Below are 15,521 nucleotides of genomic sequence, written 5' to 3'. Positions count from 1 at the left end.
AAATACTTGACATTTAACGAAATATATATATTAATATATCATATATTGATGATATATTACTAAAATCATTTTTAGAAATAAATAGCAATTAAGTATAATATATTAAAAATAATTTTAGATAAGTTTATCAACAATTCAAAAAAAATCTATAATCTTTTTTTATTTTTAAAAATTATTATTTCATCAATAATATTTCATCATTTCATGAAAAATGTATATATTTGTATATATTTATATATTGTATATTGTATATATCATATAAAATGTATTTTTAATATATCAAGATTAATCTTAATATATTATATAATTCTTTATAATAAATTTCTGATGATATATCTTTTTATCATACGAAAAAAATTAGATTAAAATTATTGAAGTATATTTTAAAGTATTAATATTATTTTATTATATTATAATATAAATAATATAAATTAAAAAGTTGATAATTGAAAATAAAATAATTTAAAATATAACATTATTTCTAAAAATTTCTAAAATATAACATATTAGGAAAAAATATAAGAAGATTAAAATGAAATTTTTTATTTGTTTATTCATAATTAAGGTTCGTCGAATTACAAATCCGACCATCACAACGAGGTATATAGCTTCCTTAATTTACACTTTAACGGTAAATTTAAAGACAAATCTTTCATTATCTGCACACTCACACCTACGCAAATCATTCATTGCATATGCATACATAGAGACATAAAAAGAAAAAACGCATTGATTTCTCATTCATTCATTCATATACGTTATCACAGTTCATCAGAACTGTGATCTAACTCAATATTTGTAGTCATGAACTAGTTAACATTTGTACAATACGTAACATGACACAGTGCGTAATTTTGTGCCTCCATTTCGTCGGTTTCTCGCAGAGAACATGCTACAATCTATTTATTCGAATTCTTCTCAGTTCCGATATCGTAAAATGAATCACACTCTATCATTAAACCGAACACCCATGTGCACCCAATATGCATATATATGTACAACAAATTTACACGCGCATATAGCATTTGTTACGTCGCTAACGATCGATAGTGATAAATAACTATATATATATATACTTAATGTGAAGCGAATGTAAATCTACTATGTTGTTGATCATATAACAAATTCACGTACTTGTGTTTTATGCTAAGCCAGTTTATTATTTTTTTTTAATTTGCTAAATATTTTGAAACGCACAAAATGGCGATAATTTGTGTGCGTGCAACTTAATTTGAAAGTATACATATACATATATTGAATTAATAAATGGTATCCTATCTCAATCGAATAACCTGTTCGTTGTTCAGAAAAAAAAATAAAACAAAAATGAGATCACTATCCTTCGAATTACGACGCTTCCGCGCGCAAAGGCGTTTCTATAATTCGTTGATTGATTTCTTAGATAATTCATTTAATTAATTTTTCTAATAGTAACTGGACCATAATAGCCCGAACAAATCGAGCAAAATTTTCAACTAATATATCTTATAGGATACTTTTCGTTCATACGCGTGCTCTTTTCAGTATTTCACGCTATTAAAAAAACTATAATATATACATATAACAAAGGTAACAAACGAATTAAATAAGCGTTAAATAACTATGCTGAATTATTATGCTGTCAATTTATATTAGATCACACCGTTGTTTATGTTTTCTTTTTTTAGTTACATTGTATTAACTGTATATTATCATTATTAATTTGCATAGTTATAAAAAAAAAACAAAAAATGATCAAAATAAACGAAAAATTGAAAATTTCTACAGGAAAACAAATTGTTATAAACAGTTTCGTAATCGTCAATCACTATTCCAGAATTTCATTTTTTATTACCCTGGACACGAGCAATATTCAGGAACTCTTCTTTTTCTTTTTCTTTATTTATTAAGAAGGACGAACTCGTAGCTTAAAAAAACGATGAACCTTGTTGTCATGTAAATCGAATTCGAGGGCTCGAATCGAGGCAGCCATGTCTTCCACGTAAGCTTCGTGGATTGTCGATATGCTGACGATTTTAACCGAAGTTACACGAAGCTGCGAAACTGCTTCGAATAACAACATACCATATTTACAAACACGACCATGTAAGGCGAGTTCTTGGTTAATTATGTTTACCTCGTTGTACTTTCTTTCGATATAAGCTACACATGCTTCACTTAGGGGGCGAATGTTCTTGATAACACTTTTTCGCGTGTACACACATATATACACACGATATATCATCAAGAGGTAAATCGAGGAACGAGAATGACTGTTAATAAAGAATTCTGAACTTTTTCACTCTTACTCGTGAAGTACACCAAGAATCTTTCTTTAAATCCTATACCGGTCAAAGCCGGTTACACAATAATTCAGTTTCACAGCTCAAGCGGTTCGCACACTGGTGGTAATTGTTCATCTTCAGAATCATAGAAGTAAGGTTTTCTTTGATAAATTATCGATGATTGTTCGTCATCTTCTTCTTCTTCAGAATTATCTAAATCAACAAGATTCGCTTGAAGTCTCTTCACAGCCTCTTTTATTAATCCACCTTCCCTAAGCAATTCTTGTAGAAGCTCATATGGATCATCATCTCTCGTAGTGGATCTTTTATGATGATGATGATGATGATGATGATGGTGATGATGATGATGATGATTTAAATGATGACGATGATCGTGACTGCCGATATTCTTCGCACCACATATATCGCAACTATTCGGATCTGCCCACGACCTCGATGGTATTTGATAGGGCGATGGTCGATTTTTATGACTAATGCTGGACTTAGCTTTCAAGCTGGATAGTCGAAGATTTTCTTTAATCTGCGATACAAGAAGGTCCACGTCGCGGGAAAGGAAGTCCTGCGTCGTGTTTGGCACTACTTCGATCAAATACGTTGTTTCTTCAGCACTCGGCATGGCGTACTTTCCTCCGTTCACCGGCTACGAGAACAAAAGGACAATAACACGAATGCCGTGTTTACACCTCCACGTCTGCGATACGGGCGAGCAGCGGACACAATAAAGCCGCGCTCTCGGCCAACGTGTTATTGTCCTCTCTCTTTCTTTTCCTTTCTCCCTCTCTCTTCTTTTTCCTTTCGTAAATACACATACGAAACGTTCTTCACACTGCACAAAGATTTTTCAAATATGTATTTTTTTTTTCTCTTTTTCTTTAAAAGTATCTTTTATGAAAGTAAAATATGTTCGTCTTTAATTAATACACGATCTAACAAGTATTTAAAATGATCAATCTGAATACTTAATTTCGTTTTGATGCATACTTAGTGTTTACGAACATATTTAGAAACGTTCGTGTAAACATAGATGGCCTAAACTACCAGCCGCGTCTCGTAATATCATGGAACGCGTGATTCACTGTGTAAATACGCACCACCTATCCTTCCCCCTCTCTTTAAGCCTTTCCTTTTCTCGAATGTTGAACGAATCATCAAGTTTTGTTCGTGCTTTACTTCGAAGAATTGAATGAATACATTCTCATTAACAAATATATAACTCACTCGAGCATAAATGCAACATATATACACGCTAATTGATTTAACATATATAAATATTTTTGTCTTCTTTCTTAAATCGATCACAGTTATTTCAATGTTAATATCGTTTTATTTTCGATCTTATTACATGTCGATTCGAGCACACGTTGCACAATAATACACGTTTTGACGTAAGTTTGGCTCCGGCTCCACGTATATACAGAACTAAGGAATCTACTGATGATAATATTTTGAATAATCACTAGATAACTGTTTTTAAGGAGGTAGAACTTGAACGTTTATCGTTCGATTGATTATATATAAGAATTAAAAGGGTATAATACGTTCGACACCCAAAGCGAGCGACCGCTCGTCCGTTAGCCACAAACCTTCTACTCTCTTATTATTGTTTTGGTTCTGCCGCGCATGCGCACTTTCCCCCACGCTCGTGTAAACAAACCGTTAACTCGTGAGGTCTAGCGAATCGATAATATCTTTGCCACTTCCTTATTCCACGGTACACTATCCCTTCAGGAAACCGTGAACAAGCGTAAGGTGAAATGATTTCACTTTATAAATGTCTCGCAATATATCATGAGATTTACAATAAACAGAAATTTTGAACAATAATAAAAACCATCGCGTCGTACATGAGTTTAGTTTTCACTCTTGAAGTGTTTAAGTTTGAATAAAATAACATGATCAGGGGTCGCAGAGTAAAGAGAGAGAGAGGCTGCAATGTACGGATCAAGGTTACACTTGAGTCCGTGTTAATCTACGTCATCCTCTGCCAAGTTTATGATGCGTGCGCATACGCGCGTGTTCTCGATTTCCACTTGTAATATATATGTTTACATGCGCATTTATCTGCAACTAGCGAATCATTCATTAGATCTAAATCCGCAGAATAACATTACTTGTGCACTTATTTTGACAAAGGCTTTTAATGGACTGAAAATTACGAAATCCTAGAAAAAATTACGTTAATTGCATCATTACGAATCTTTATTATGTAAATAATTGCAAAAGCAAAAAATGTTATCAAAAGAGATAACATTTTCTTGTGATAAATCTATTTATTTCGATTATATTAACAATATAATACTAAAATATCAATACACGATTTATTTAGATACAGAAATGAAAATGATGCCGGTTGTGATATAACATGCAGTAAAAATAGCATGTAATTTTACGAAATGAATAGTTACGAAAGTTAAGTTAGTAAGTAATAAATAGATTAACCTCACTTTTTATAAAATAAATAGATATTTTTCAAAAATATCAATTCAAAAAACTATACTGTATAATATACAGTATGTTTATATATATCTTTAATAGTTAATATTTTTAGTTTTATCTTTATCTTGTCTTCCACAGTAATACAAAATTTTTAATTTTTGTTTTATTATATTATATATTAATTACGGATATACATAAATATTAATATTATATTATTTTTATATGAATAATTAATGTTTTAATTTAAATAATTAATCATAGAAATGAAAAATATATTCTAATTAATATTCATTAATTTTACAATAATTAATATTTTTTCTCTTTTAATATTTGATACTTTTATTTATGAATATAGTTAAAATTGATCAAATGTGATTTTTAATGAATAAAATAATTATATATAAAATTAAAAAAAAAATTCAACTATAATATATAATTTTTGAATATTATATTTAACATACATTTTTTATATATAAATAATATTAAATAAAAACAAGTAAATTTATATATATTTCTTTTATATAACAATTTAAAAAATATATTTTTCCTTTTTTTATGTTGTAGAATTAAATAGATGGCGCTATCATAGACTTATAGTTAGAAGTCAGCTGATTGAGTAAAATATTCGTATTATTTATGTACTCATGCTCTTGTAGTTGCTATCGTTTTATTTGATTGTTTTCAGCAAAAAATTGTCACGCGTTAGATTGTAAATAAAGAAACAAACGAAGTTTAATCTAACGCAATCTATTATAATAACTATGTTTGGTCGTATGTTTATGTCAAATTTTCGTAATATTTCGGTAGGTACAAAACACATTCTCACATAAGTGCATGTTTACTTTTATACATATTGCTTCATAATTGAGAGAAACTTTATAATACATATTTTCTTCATTAAAATGTCGAAACCAGCTCGTTAAATATTTATTATTCAAGTTTGAAGAAATTTCCAATACTCTATTTCAATATCCTATTTCCATTACAAAATATTAACATAGAAAATAAATAATACAATCCCTTCAAGAATGCAAAAGATAAATAAAATGAAAGTTTTACAGCTTCTATCGAGAGTATGGAATGGACCCAATAGTGCATTGGCTGGCAAACATGCTGAGCAAAAAATGATATCAATTTTAAGAAACAAATTTCCTAAAGCTAAACTTATAGAAGTAAATGATGTATCAGGTAAAAAGATTATAAGAAAGGATTAAAATATATTATATCATCATTTAAATATATTTATTATATATAAAATATAAAAAAAATTTAATTTCATTCATTTGAGATTTTGTATTATCTTTTAAATAATCAGTATTATTATTATAATTATATCAATATTATAATTAGTTTTAAAGGACTAATTGTTTTTTAGTTGTATAATAATATGATAAATATTAAAAATACATATAAAAATTAATTTATTAAATTTAAAAATATTTTATTTTAAAATTTAAAAAAATATTTATAATCTATTATTATAGGAGGATGTGGTGCAATGTTTGAAATAAATGTTGTAGCACCAGAATTTAAAGGATTGAACACTATTAAGCAGCATCGATTAATTAATGAAGTAAAAAAGTCTTAAAATAATATTGTACTATTTTTTTTTTCTTATATCTTTTTTTCTTAATTATAATTATTTTTATAGGCTCTAAAAGAAGAAATTAAGGATATGCATGGTGTACGAATATATACAAGTGTTCCTGAATCTTAGACAATTCTTAATTTTTTTACAAAACTATTTCTTATATTATAAAATATATCACAAAATGTATAATTAAACTGTACAAAGTTTTGTAAATTTTGCATATAAATATTCATTATACATATTTTGTGATTTATTTATGTATTCATATATATGTATACATACAATTGAAATATTTATTTAGTGATTTTTAATAACATAAATTATATATATACATAATAGAAATATGTATAATATATAAACTACTTATACATAAATACAGACTATATATTTTTATATCTTTTTTATACTTTTATTACTTTTCATATATTTATTCGATTAAAAAAAAATTATAATTATATTTTTCAATATTTTTAATAAGATATTTTTAATTATTTATAATTTGTTTTTAATTTCGTTTTAATCATTAAATTTTAATCATTGGAATATATGGAAAATTATATTTGAAAAATTATTTAAACAAAATTTTTTAATATTTTATTATATCACAAAAATTTTTTAGAAAACAAAATTTAAAAAAATTTCATGTATTTATAATATTATTTTAAAAAAATAATAACAATTTTTAATATATATTTATCTTTTAATTAGTTGCAAGTAAAAAAGAATATCTATAGTATTATAATTTATTATCTAACAAGTGTTTAAATTTCGTAACAAAGTTAATACAGCGCCATCATACGGATCTAATAATTTAATTTAAAATTTAAAAAGTTTGAAATTCACTGATGAGAGTTGCCAGTATACATACAGACAAAATGGCTGACAGAGAACATATATGATATAGGACATTAAGATAATGGAAAAGCAATACTGTATATCGAATAAATTGTCGTTTTAACAATTACAATGATTCTCCTAACACGAAGTCACATGATATACATAATACATCACTGCCGGCCATTTTGCTCCGTATGCTAGCAATCTTGTTCATCACTAAAATGTAAATAAAATAAATATACAAATATTTTTTACAACTAATAAAATTGTCATATCAATAAAATAACATATTGAATCTTTTTGTAATAATCTTACATTAATCTTTCTGAAATAACTTTTAAATTAACTTTTAAATCATTAAATTATAAATATTATTAATAAATATTTTGTTTTCTCTTAAAGAAATGTATCATTTTTAGATAAAAACTAAATAGATTGTCAATCAAAAATAACCGTTCAATTTGTAATCATCAAACATGAATTGTTTAATAGGGGATATGGAACAACTTATTAGTAATGATATGTTATTATGTACTGCACCAAGTCCTTCATCTATTTATAATAATCGAAATAATAACCGATCAGGTAATTTATGTTTTATTTATTTCTAATTTTAGATTATTCAAATATATAATAATAACATGATAATAAATAAATCATTAATTTGTTATCTAATTTATTTATTACTCTTATAATATTTAATTGTAAATTTTGCTTTTATAATAGTATAATACATTTGTAACAGAACAAAAATAATATAATAATATAATATAATTTTTAATTCAATATTTTATACATTATAATACTTTCAAATTTAATAAAATAAACATTTTATATATTTTACAAAAATTGTTTATATTATTTACAGGAACCAATGTAATAAGTACAATTTTTTTAATTGTCAATGCTACTTTAGGAGCAGGCCTTTTAAATTTTCCACAAGCCTTTGATAAAGCTGGAGGATTGGTTACATCTATTAGTATACAACTCATACTACTTGTCTTTATCACTGCTGCTCTTATAATTTTAGCTAATTGTAGTGATATTACAAATACCTGTTGTATGCAAGATATGTTCGCTAATTTTTATGGACAAAAATCATTTTTCTTATGTGCTTTTTGTATTATAATATATAGTTTTGGATATTGTTTAACATTTTTGATAGTTATTGGTGATCAGTTTGATAGAATTTTATCAACATATTATGGATTTGATTATTGTCACACATGGTAATTGAAAAATCAAAACATATATTTGAAAAATATATTTATTATTAATATATTAATAATTATTAATTAATATAATTATTAATAAAATATTAATATATTTATTAATATTATTAATTTTTATTACTAAAATTAATATTTTAGGTATTTATCCAGAACATTTGTCACAATTATAACATGTAGTTTATTTATATTACCTTTATGCTTTTTCAAAAGATTGGATGTTTTAAGTTATACTAGTTCTATTGGATGCATAACTATTTTATATGTAGTATTATTGATAGTCTACAAAAGTTTTACTTACACTGAATCTCCTAATCCTATGAAAATATGGCCAGACAATAAACTTGAAGCACTTCAAATAATTCCAATAATTTGTTTTGCATATCAGGTATTATATTTTTAATATTATTATAAAAATGGAAGAAACAAAATAATTTTAATTTTATAAATAATTCTTAATTATACTGCTTTTATATTATATTTACAGAATCATATGACAGCAATACCAATGTATGCTTGCATGAAAGAGCGAAATCTCTGTAAGTTTACATTATGTGCTACAGTAAGCATGATTATTTGTTTCACTATTTATACAGTAGTTGGTATTTCTGGATATGCAACGTTTGGTATTGATAAAGTGCCCAGTGATATTCTTCAAGGATATACAGATAAAAGTATAATTCTTACTTTAGGCATTATATTTATAGCAATTAAAAATTTTACTACATATCCAATTGTTTTGTATTGTGGTCGTGATGCTCTTTTAAGTCTTTTAGGAATGAATATTAATATAACTATTAAATTTAGAGTTTTTATTACATTGATTTGGTATATATTATCTTTAATAATTGCAATATTAGTACTAGACATTTCGCCAGTTATTAATTTATTGGGAGTCTTATCGGCAGTTTTTATTTTTATTTTTCCAGGCATTTGTTTGTTTCAATGTATACTTTTAAAAGATTCAGAATTACATTTAAACAAAGATCGACTATTAATATTTTTTGCAGTTTTTATCATTGCACTTGGTGCATTTTTATTTGGAATTATATTTGTAGAAACAATAGAAGATTTAAGTATAACATCTAAAACAATTCCATTAGTTACTGGTTTTAGACATTTAAAAAAAAATTTATGTACTTAGTATATTTTACTCAATCTATGTTATAAAAAAATTTTATATAAAAGTATTTTCCTAAACTTTTCATAAGTAAAGGAACTTTTTAAAATTTTGCTCATTATGGTCATGATTTATTACAATACTCTCTTGTGATTTAGATAAATATTTTAACAGATATTGATATATTATCTTAATTATCATTAATATCAATAATTAGAGAATTATAGAAAATCAGAAAGACTGATATATATACAAATTTTATTGTTATATTGTCTGTTATATTATAACAAAAAACTTTTAAAAACTAAAATTTATAATCTTTTATTTTTCTACTGCATATATATAAATTTTCAAAAAAAAAAAATAATATTAAATAAATGAAATCTTATACACAAAATTTTATACAATTTGTTTACTTTTCTTCAAAATGTGTTATAATTTTTACAAGAAATTTATTTTTACAATTATTTTCACAAAAAACTATAATTCATAATATATATCTATCAAGACGATTTCATGGATTAATTTGAAGATATACTATCTTGAGTAAAGTCGTGTAATATATTACCAGAAAGATCTACAACTTTTTCGATTGTTATTTTACAGAAAAAACATGATCTGTTGTTTAAGAGATGTCGATCAATACAAATACGACATGTTTGATGATTACAAGGTTTAAAAGTTACTGCTATAGGTTGTGCATAGCATATTGTACAAGTATCACCATTATCGCTAGAAATTTTTGAATTTGGCAAAATAATACAACATTCATCTAAATATTCAATCATGTCTTTCACTTTTTTTATTTCTTCCTCTGTTACATCATTTGGATCTATAAAAATATTATAAATCTATAAAAATTTCATTTTAAAAAATTACATAAAAATATATTTTTTATAATATTTCAAACATCAAAATAAATACTTATTTATACTTACAATTCAAAAAAGAAAATTTTTTTATATTTCGTTCCTGCTTATCTTCATGTTTTGAATCTCCTAATAAGAAATATAGAGTGCTCATTTGAAAACTTGGTTCTATTAATAAAGTTTGAGTAATCTTTGGTACCTCCTTTTCGTATTTTGCTAATAATATTCATATTTGATTTCTATTAAGTTCTATTAAGTCTAATAAAAATATTTTATTTATGTTACAATTAAAATAAATACTTACATTTAAAGTTGATCATATCTTCATTCAGTAAAGCAAATAAAATACCTGTAGCAGCTGCAAGTATTGGAAAATGATCTACAGATTCTAAATCTGGGATTTCCAATAATACAACATGTCGGAAACAACTAGTTTGTGAACTGATTCTATTTAAAACTTGACAAAGTAGCTAAAAAAATATAATGATAATTATATATCAAATAAAATACAAAAATAAAAATAATTTAAAAACATATACTTGGCACAATCTAAACAATAGATTTTCACTGAAAGACTGTGATGCATTATTGAAAATATTTGGAACCACTGTGATAATCATCTCCAAAACTCTCAACAATGAAATCGTTAAATCAAAACATGTAGCGCAAATTTTTAATTGTCTAGATTCAATGAAAACTCTTTCAGGTCTTGATGAAACATTATGGATCTCTTGCACCATTCCAATAAATTCCGAAAAAGTCCAGTTTAATAGATTTAGTAAAGAATTTAAAAACGCCGTTGTATCTTGCAGATTTTCTAATAACACATCCCTTATGTGGCCTTGGTATACAATGGATGGACATGGTTCTAAAGAACGGAGATCAGTAAACTCACTGATCATCCAATTTTTAAGGCATTTACTGAAAACAAAAATTACATACTTCTAGGTTGAGAAATTGACTCTTGTTGAAATGATTTTGATCCACCTTTTTTCAAAAGATGCGGGCTTCTGTCATATCGAAAGGCGAAACCGTTACCTTGCCAAAATCTGACTAAAATCCAATTCGATTCGGCCCATGCCCTATTTTTATATGATTTTAATAAGTTTGTAACCAATTTCATTCGACTTTCTTCTGGAACATTTTCCATAGCTTCTAATGTAAGTGGATTGAATACAAATCCAGCCAATGTCAAAAGTAATGTGCTCTTTGAATCTACATTTACTATACGAGGATCCATAAAATGATCACAAAGAAATTTAGCTATAGTTAAAAACATTTCTTGATAATCTGGAATTTTTTCAATATGTGCCGTTGGATGCATGTGATTTCGTAAACCAACGCATAAATCAGCTAATGCTTCCAAATAAAAGTCTGGTACAAAACTAAACATATTTCCTTCTAAACTAGCATTCATTAAAGTCAATGTAACCACTTTTAGAAGCCATGCTAATAATAATTGTTTCTCTTCTGAATAAACAGCAGCACGAATCCAGGCCATATGTCTTCCCTGTTCTATTAATTTGGTATTAAAAACATTTATCGATCTAGACAATTCTTGCTGAACTGTCTCAGATTCAACGTTTTTTTTTTTTGTAACTTCTTCTAGTCGTATTTTTAAATCTTGACTAGCAGAAATATATTCTAACATGCTATTCCTAAGAAAAGCCACTTTTGCTAATGGCTTTTTTGCTACTAGATGGTAGAATAAAATAATACTATCAAGTAGCTCAAGCAAAGATGTAGTCGAATCTACAATATTTACGGGTAATGGTGCCGTATCAAGAATTATTGATCTTCCTTGATCTAATGGATTCATATTTATCACTCGAACGAGTGCCATTCTAGTATATGAATTGGATGAATCTTGAGTCTGTTCCGTTGTAACAATTGCTTCATGTTCAGGACCTAATATCTGTATTAATTCATTCCTATGCAACTTGTTTAAATGAGATACTACACCACCCAGCCTTTCAATTCCCAAGTAATCGATTGATCCATCGTAAAATACCCTATTCATTTTAATTTATAAATTATTAAATGAATTAATATTAAATAAAAAATATTAAATTAAATAAAGATCAATAAAATGCATATAACATTAATTATATAAAATATTATAAATATACTTGATTGAAATTTACTTGCAAGGCACATAAATAGGAGATGTTCCAACTTCAGCATCCCATAAAATTCTGAATGCAACCAGAAGTCGATAAATGCAACATAGTGTAATCGGTGCCGAATTCTGAAGTTATTGATTATTCTCTGTAGAAATACTGACCAAACACATAATGCTACATAGAGTAATTTATTCATGAACAATTTATCAGTCTTCTAACTTACATTATTTGCTATAGGTACAAAACGTTTAAATTTCTTTAAAAATATAGTTCTTGAAGTTGGTCTCTTTTCATTTCCATCAGAATTATCAAGAAGAATTACTAATAATTGTACTTGCAATGTTTCTAATTCTGCAAAATATAAATATAATAATATATATAAAACAAGAAATGTTATATAACAAAAATATTTATTTATTGTTTGTACCAGAGATAGTAGCTTTAATTTGTTGACATGCTTCCATGTAACTTTCCTTATTAGCTTCAATCGTTAAATCTATAGGATCTGTTTCCCACCATACATTACTGACTATATCAATTAATCCTTTTCTATCTGGTGGTTTAACATTCAAGAAATTTGGAAGCCTTACTTGATCAAAAAGTAAATGTTGTAATAAATATTGTCGCGTCAATATATGTTGACAAATTTTTGTTAAAAGTAGAATACTTTTACACTGATCAAAATATTCAGATAAATAAGATACATGTTTGAATGCAGATAATAAAAAAAGGACGATAGTTTCCAAACATATTTTGATCTCATGCTCTTCAAGAAATGTCCACAATAAATCTAAACAAGTTGATAATAAAGAAGTAAAATTTGTTTTTGATTCAGAAATATGTTGCATGAAAGGGACTAAAATATCTTCTGTAATATATGGTATTGCAACTAAAGGTCCTATATGTTTTAAAATACAATTTGAAAGACACATTAAATAGGCTTTTACACTCATATTTTCATCAGACAACATAATTTCTTTATTCATATGCTGTCTTGTATTTATCTGTTCTATTATTTTTGAAAACCATTTAAATAAAAGCTTAGCTTGATGTATTTCTTGTTTTGGAACTGCTTGTAGTGGTTCATATCCTTCTAAAGGATAATGCATTGGTGTGCATCCAAAATTGGCTGTTAAACTTTCTTTTAATGCAAGACTGACTGTTGGAAAATATGCAAATCCAGTACCCATTGATATATTTTCAAATGCTCGTCCTAAATGTCTACCATTTCTATAAAAATCAACATATCCATTGTCTAAATCTATTGCACATCCAATAATATCTCCTGCAAGCCATGATTCTCCATATGAATATGTAGCCACATTCCATTTTCTAATACGATTTCCATCATAAGCATATGAATTAATAGTATCTCCTAATAAAAAGATATTACATTAAATGTATTTTAAAATTAAAAGATATTATTAAATAAAATTATATTATAATTATATAATTACTTAAATTTTTTTTTAATAAAATGAAATTAAATATTTCTAAATTATATTATCAATAAATATTATAAATATCAATAACATACCAACTCCAGATTCTTGAGTGAATTTACAATTAACTGTACTCCAACCAATTTGCATAAGACCTTTGGTTCCAAGTTGTATTTCATATAACCATTTTCCTTGATATACTGCTGTATTTGCTCTCATTGTACTAAAATTACTTCTAGCATTAACAGTAAGTCTATCAGGAGAAATTGAAAATAGTCCAAGACGTGATGATACATCAAATCGAACTATATCTGGTCCAATTCTGCCAATTCTACTGTCTCGTATATCTTTTATCGGAGCATCTTTTAAAAGGGTACTTTCAATATATTTATTTATCAAATCTAAACTATGTGACACTCTAAAATTTTAATATATATATATTTCAAAAATTTCATTATTTTAACTCATTCATAAAGAAATAAGATTGATAAAAATACCTTGAAGGTTTTTCATTTTCTTTACTAAATTTTGTATCATTAGGCTCTAAGAATACATCTGGCCCAAAGATATCTCTTATAATTTCATTAATTTCCATGTTTGAAAATCTTTATTGTTCGTCAGCATTGAAAATATTAAAATAAAATAAGTTTAAATGACAAATAAATTTGTTCAGAGAATCGCGTTAAAGGCAGTGATTTCGTTCGACTAGTTAATATATTTTCAGATTATAATAATTAACATTATATTTTTAATAATTTCTTTGATTTGTTTACCTGCAAATAGCATAATAAGTTATAGTAATTATCGAAAACTAACCACATTTTTAACGAAATCGAGCAATAATGTCAAAAATATAACAATTGAATTTGAGAAAAATATATCAACTATAAATGTAAATATTTGATATACCAATTATAAAAAAAATGTCCTAAATATGCATACCTGTAAATCAATATATTTTTATCATTTTACAAAGAACACATATGTATAACTGACATTAGCTGATATATCAGCTGTATTTATTTCTATTAAATATAAATATATTTTTCCTCGTTCGTATTTCGCGCTAGAGATACTGATGTAGGGAAAATTATTGTTTTAGAATATTTTTCTATATCGAATTTTGTGAAGTGAAAGTGTATACAAAATTTCGTTATTTGTTTAAACTACTGAATTCGCTATGTGTAGAATATTTTTAAAACATGAGTCGAAAATGAATGATTCCATAATCACAGCCTACTTTATACAAACTAAAGTAACAGTAAATCTGGCAACAGTGTTTGAATTCTCACTTCAATTTAAAAATATATAACTATAATTTAGTTACTTCAATCTCCCGCGAATTTATGAAATATTAATATTTAAAATATTTTGTTACAATAAATGATATAATGAATTTTAATATAATGAATATAATAAATATAGAATTAACTATAAAATGTATTTATTATTTAAATATTCTTTTTATATTATATAATTCAGGAATTTGTCATATAGTTTTTCTCCGATATTTAAATCACAAATAGTACAACCGTCCAAATATCTAAATATCTCTGTTTTAATATTTTGAAATCAAATTCAAGTTTATA

General features: G+C 25.7%; 3 protein-coding genes across 4 annotated transcripts in view; 2 read left to right on the top strand and 1 right to left on the bottom strand.

Moving 5' to 3' along the window:
- The first annotated feature begins 4,252 nt into the window (after window positions 1–4,252).
- LOC102674133 (bolA-like protein 3) lies at window positions 4,253–6,705 on the top strand. Its single transcript, XM_006616842.2, has 5 exons — window positions 4,253–4,703; window positions 5,286–5,524; window positions 5,783–5,909; window positions 6,206–6,294; window positions 6,373–6,705. The coding sequence occupies exons 2-5, from the start codon at window positions 5,483–5,485 to the stop codon at window positions 6,436–6,438; spliced, it is 324 nt and encodes a 107-aa protein (XP_006616905.1). The 5' UTR covers window positions 4,253–4,703; window positions 5,286–5,482; the 3' UTR covers window positions 6,439–6,705.
- Window positions 6,706–7,118: 413 nt separating this feature from the next.
- LOC102673859 (putative sodium-coupled neutral amino acid transporter 7) lies at window positions 7,119–9,883 on the top strand. Its single transcript, XM_006616840.2, has 5 exons — window positions 7,119–7,372; window positions 7,569–7,734; window positions 8,018–8,378; window positions 8,520–8,766; window positions 8,866–9,883. Exons 2-5 carry the CDS (start codon window positions 7,626–7,628, stop codon window positions 9,520–9,522), a joined length of 1,374 nt encoding a protein of 457 aa, XP_006616903.1. The 5' UTR covers window positions 7,119–7,372; window positions 7,569–7,625; the 3' UTR covers window positions 9,523–9,883.
- A 17-nt stretch (window positions 9,884–9,900) lies between these two features.
- Window positions 9,901–15,521, bottom strand: part of LOC102673993 (E3 ubiquitin-protein ligase RNF123) — a 6,422-nt gene continuing 801 nt past the window's right edge. The window contains exons 1-11 of one of the 2 annotated variants that reach the window (XM_006616841.2): window positions 14,875–15,216; window positions 14,430–14,705; window positions 14,028–14,350; window positions 12,918–13,865; window positions 12,714–12,841; window positions 12,512–12,615; window positions 11,310–12,379; window positions 10,907–11,235; window positions 10,672–10,837; window positions 10,437–10,583; window positions 9,901–10,330 (exon numbers count right to left, since the gene is read on the bottom strand). In XM_006616841.2, the coding sequence (XP_006616904.1) occupies window positions 10,020–10,330; window positions 10,437–10,583; window positions 10,672–10,837; window positions 10,907–11,235; window positions 11,310–12,379; window positions 12,512–12,615; window positions 12,714–12,841; window positions 12,918–13,865; window positions 14,028–14,350; window positions 14,430–14,527 (3,624 nt within the window). In that variant the 5' untranslated portion in view covers window positions 14,528–14,705; window positions 14,875–15,216 and the 3' untranslated portion in view covers window positions 9,901–10,019. Of the gene's footprint in view, window positions 10,331–10,436; window positions 10,584–10,671; window positions 10,838–10,906; window positions 11,236–11,309; window positions 12,380–12,511; window positions 12,616–12,713; window positions 12,842–12,917; window positions 13,866–14,027; window positions 14,351–14,429; window positions 14,706–14,874; window positions 15,217–15,521 lie in introns of those variants that run through there. The other variant, XM_031511015.1, reaches the window with a different exon arrangement.

Source organism: Apis dorsata, unplaced genomic scaffold, assembly GCF_000469605.1.
Source record: "Apis dorsata unplaced genomic scaffold, Apis dorsata 1.3 scaffold_279, whole genome shotgun sequence".
In the NCBI taxonomy this organism is placed as follows: domain Eukaryota; kingdom Metazoa; phylum Arthropoda; class Insecta; order Hymenoptera; family Apidae; genus Apis; species Apis dorsata.
Note: the sequence above shows the minus strand (reverse complement) of the source record. Positions and strands in the feature narration are given on the sequence as shown.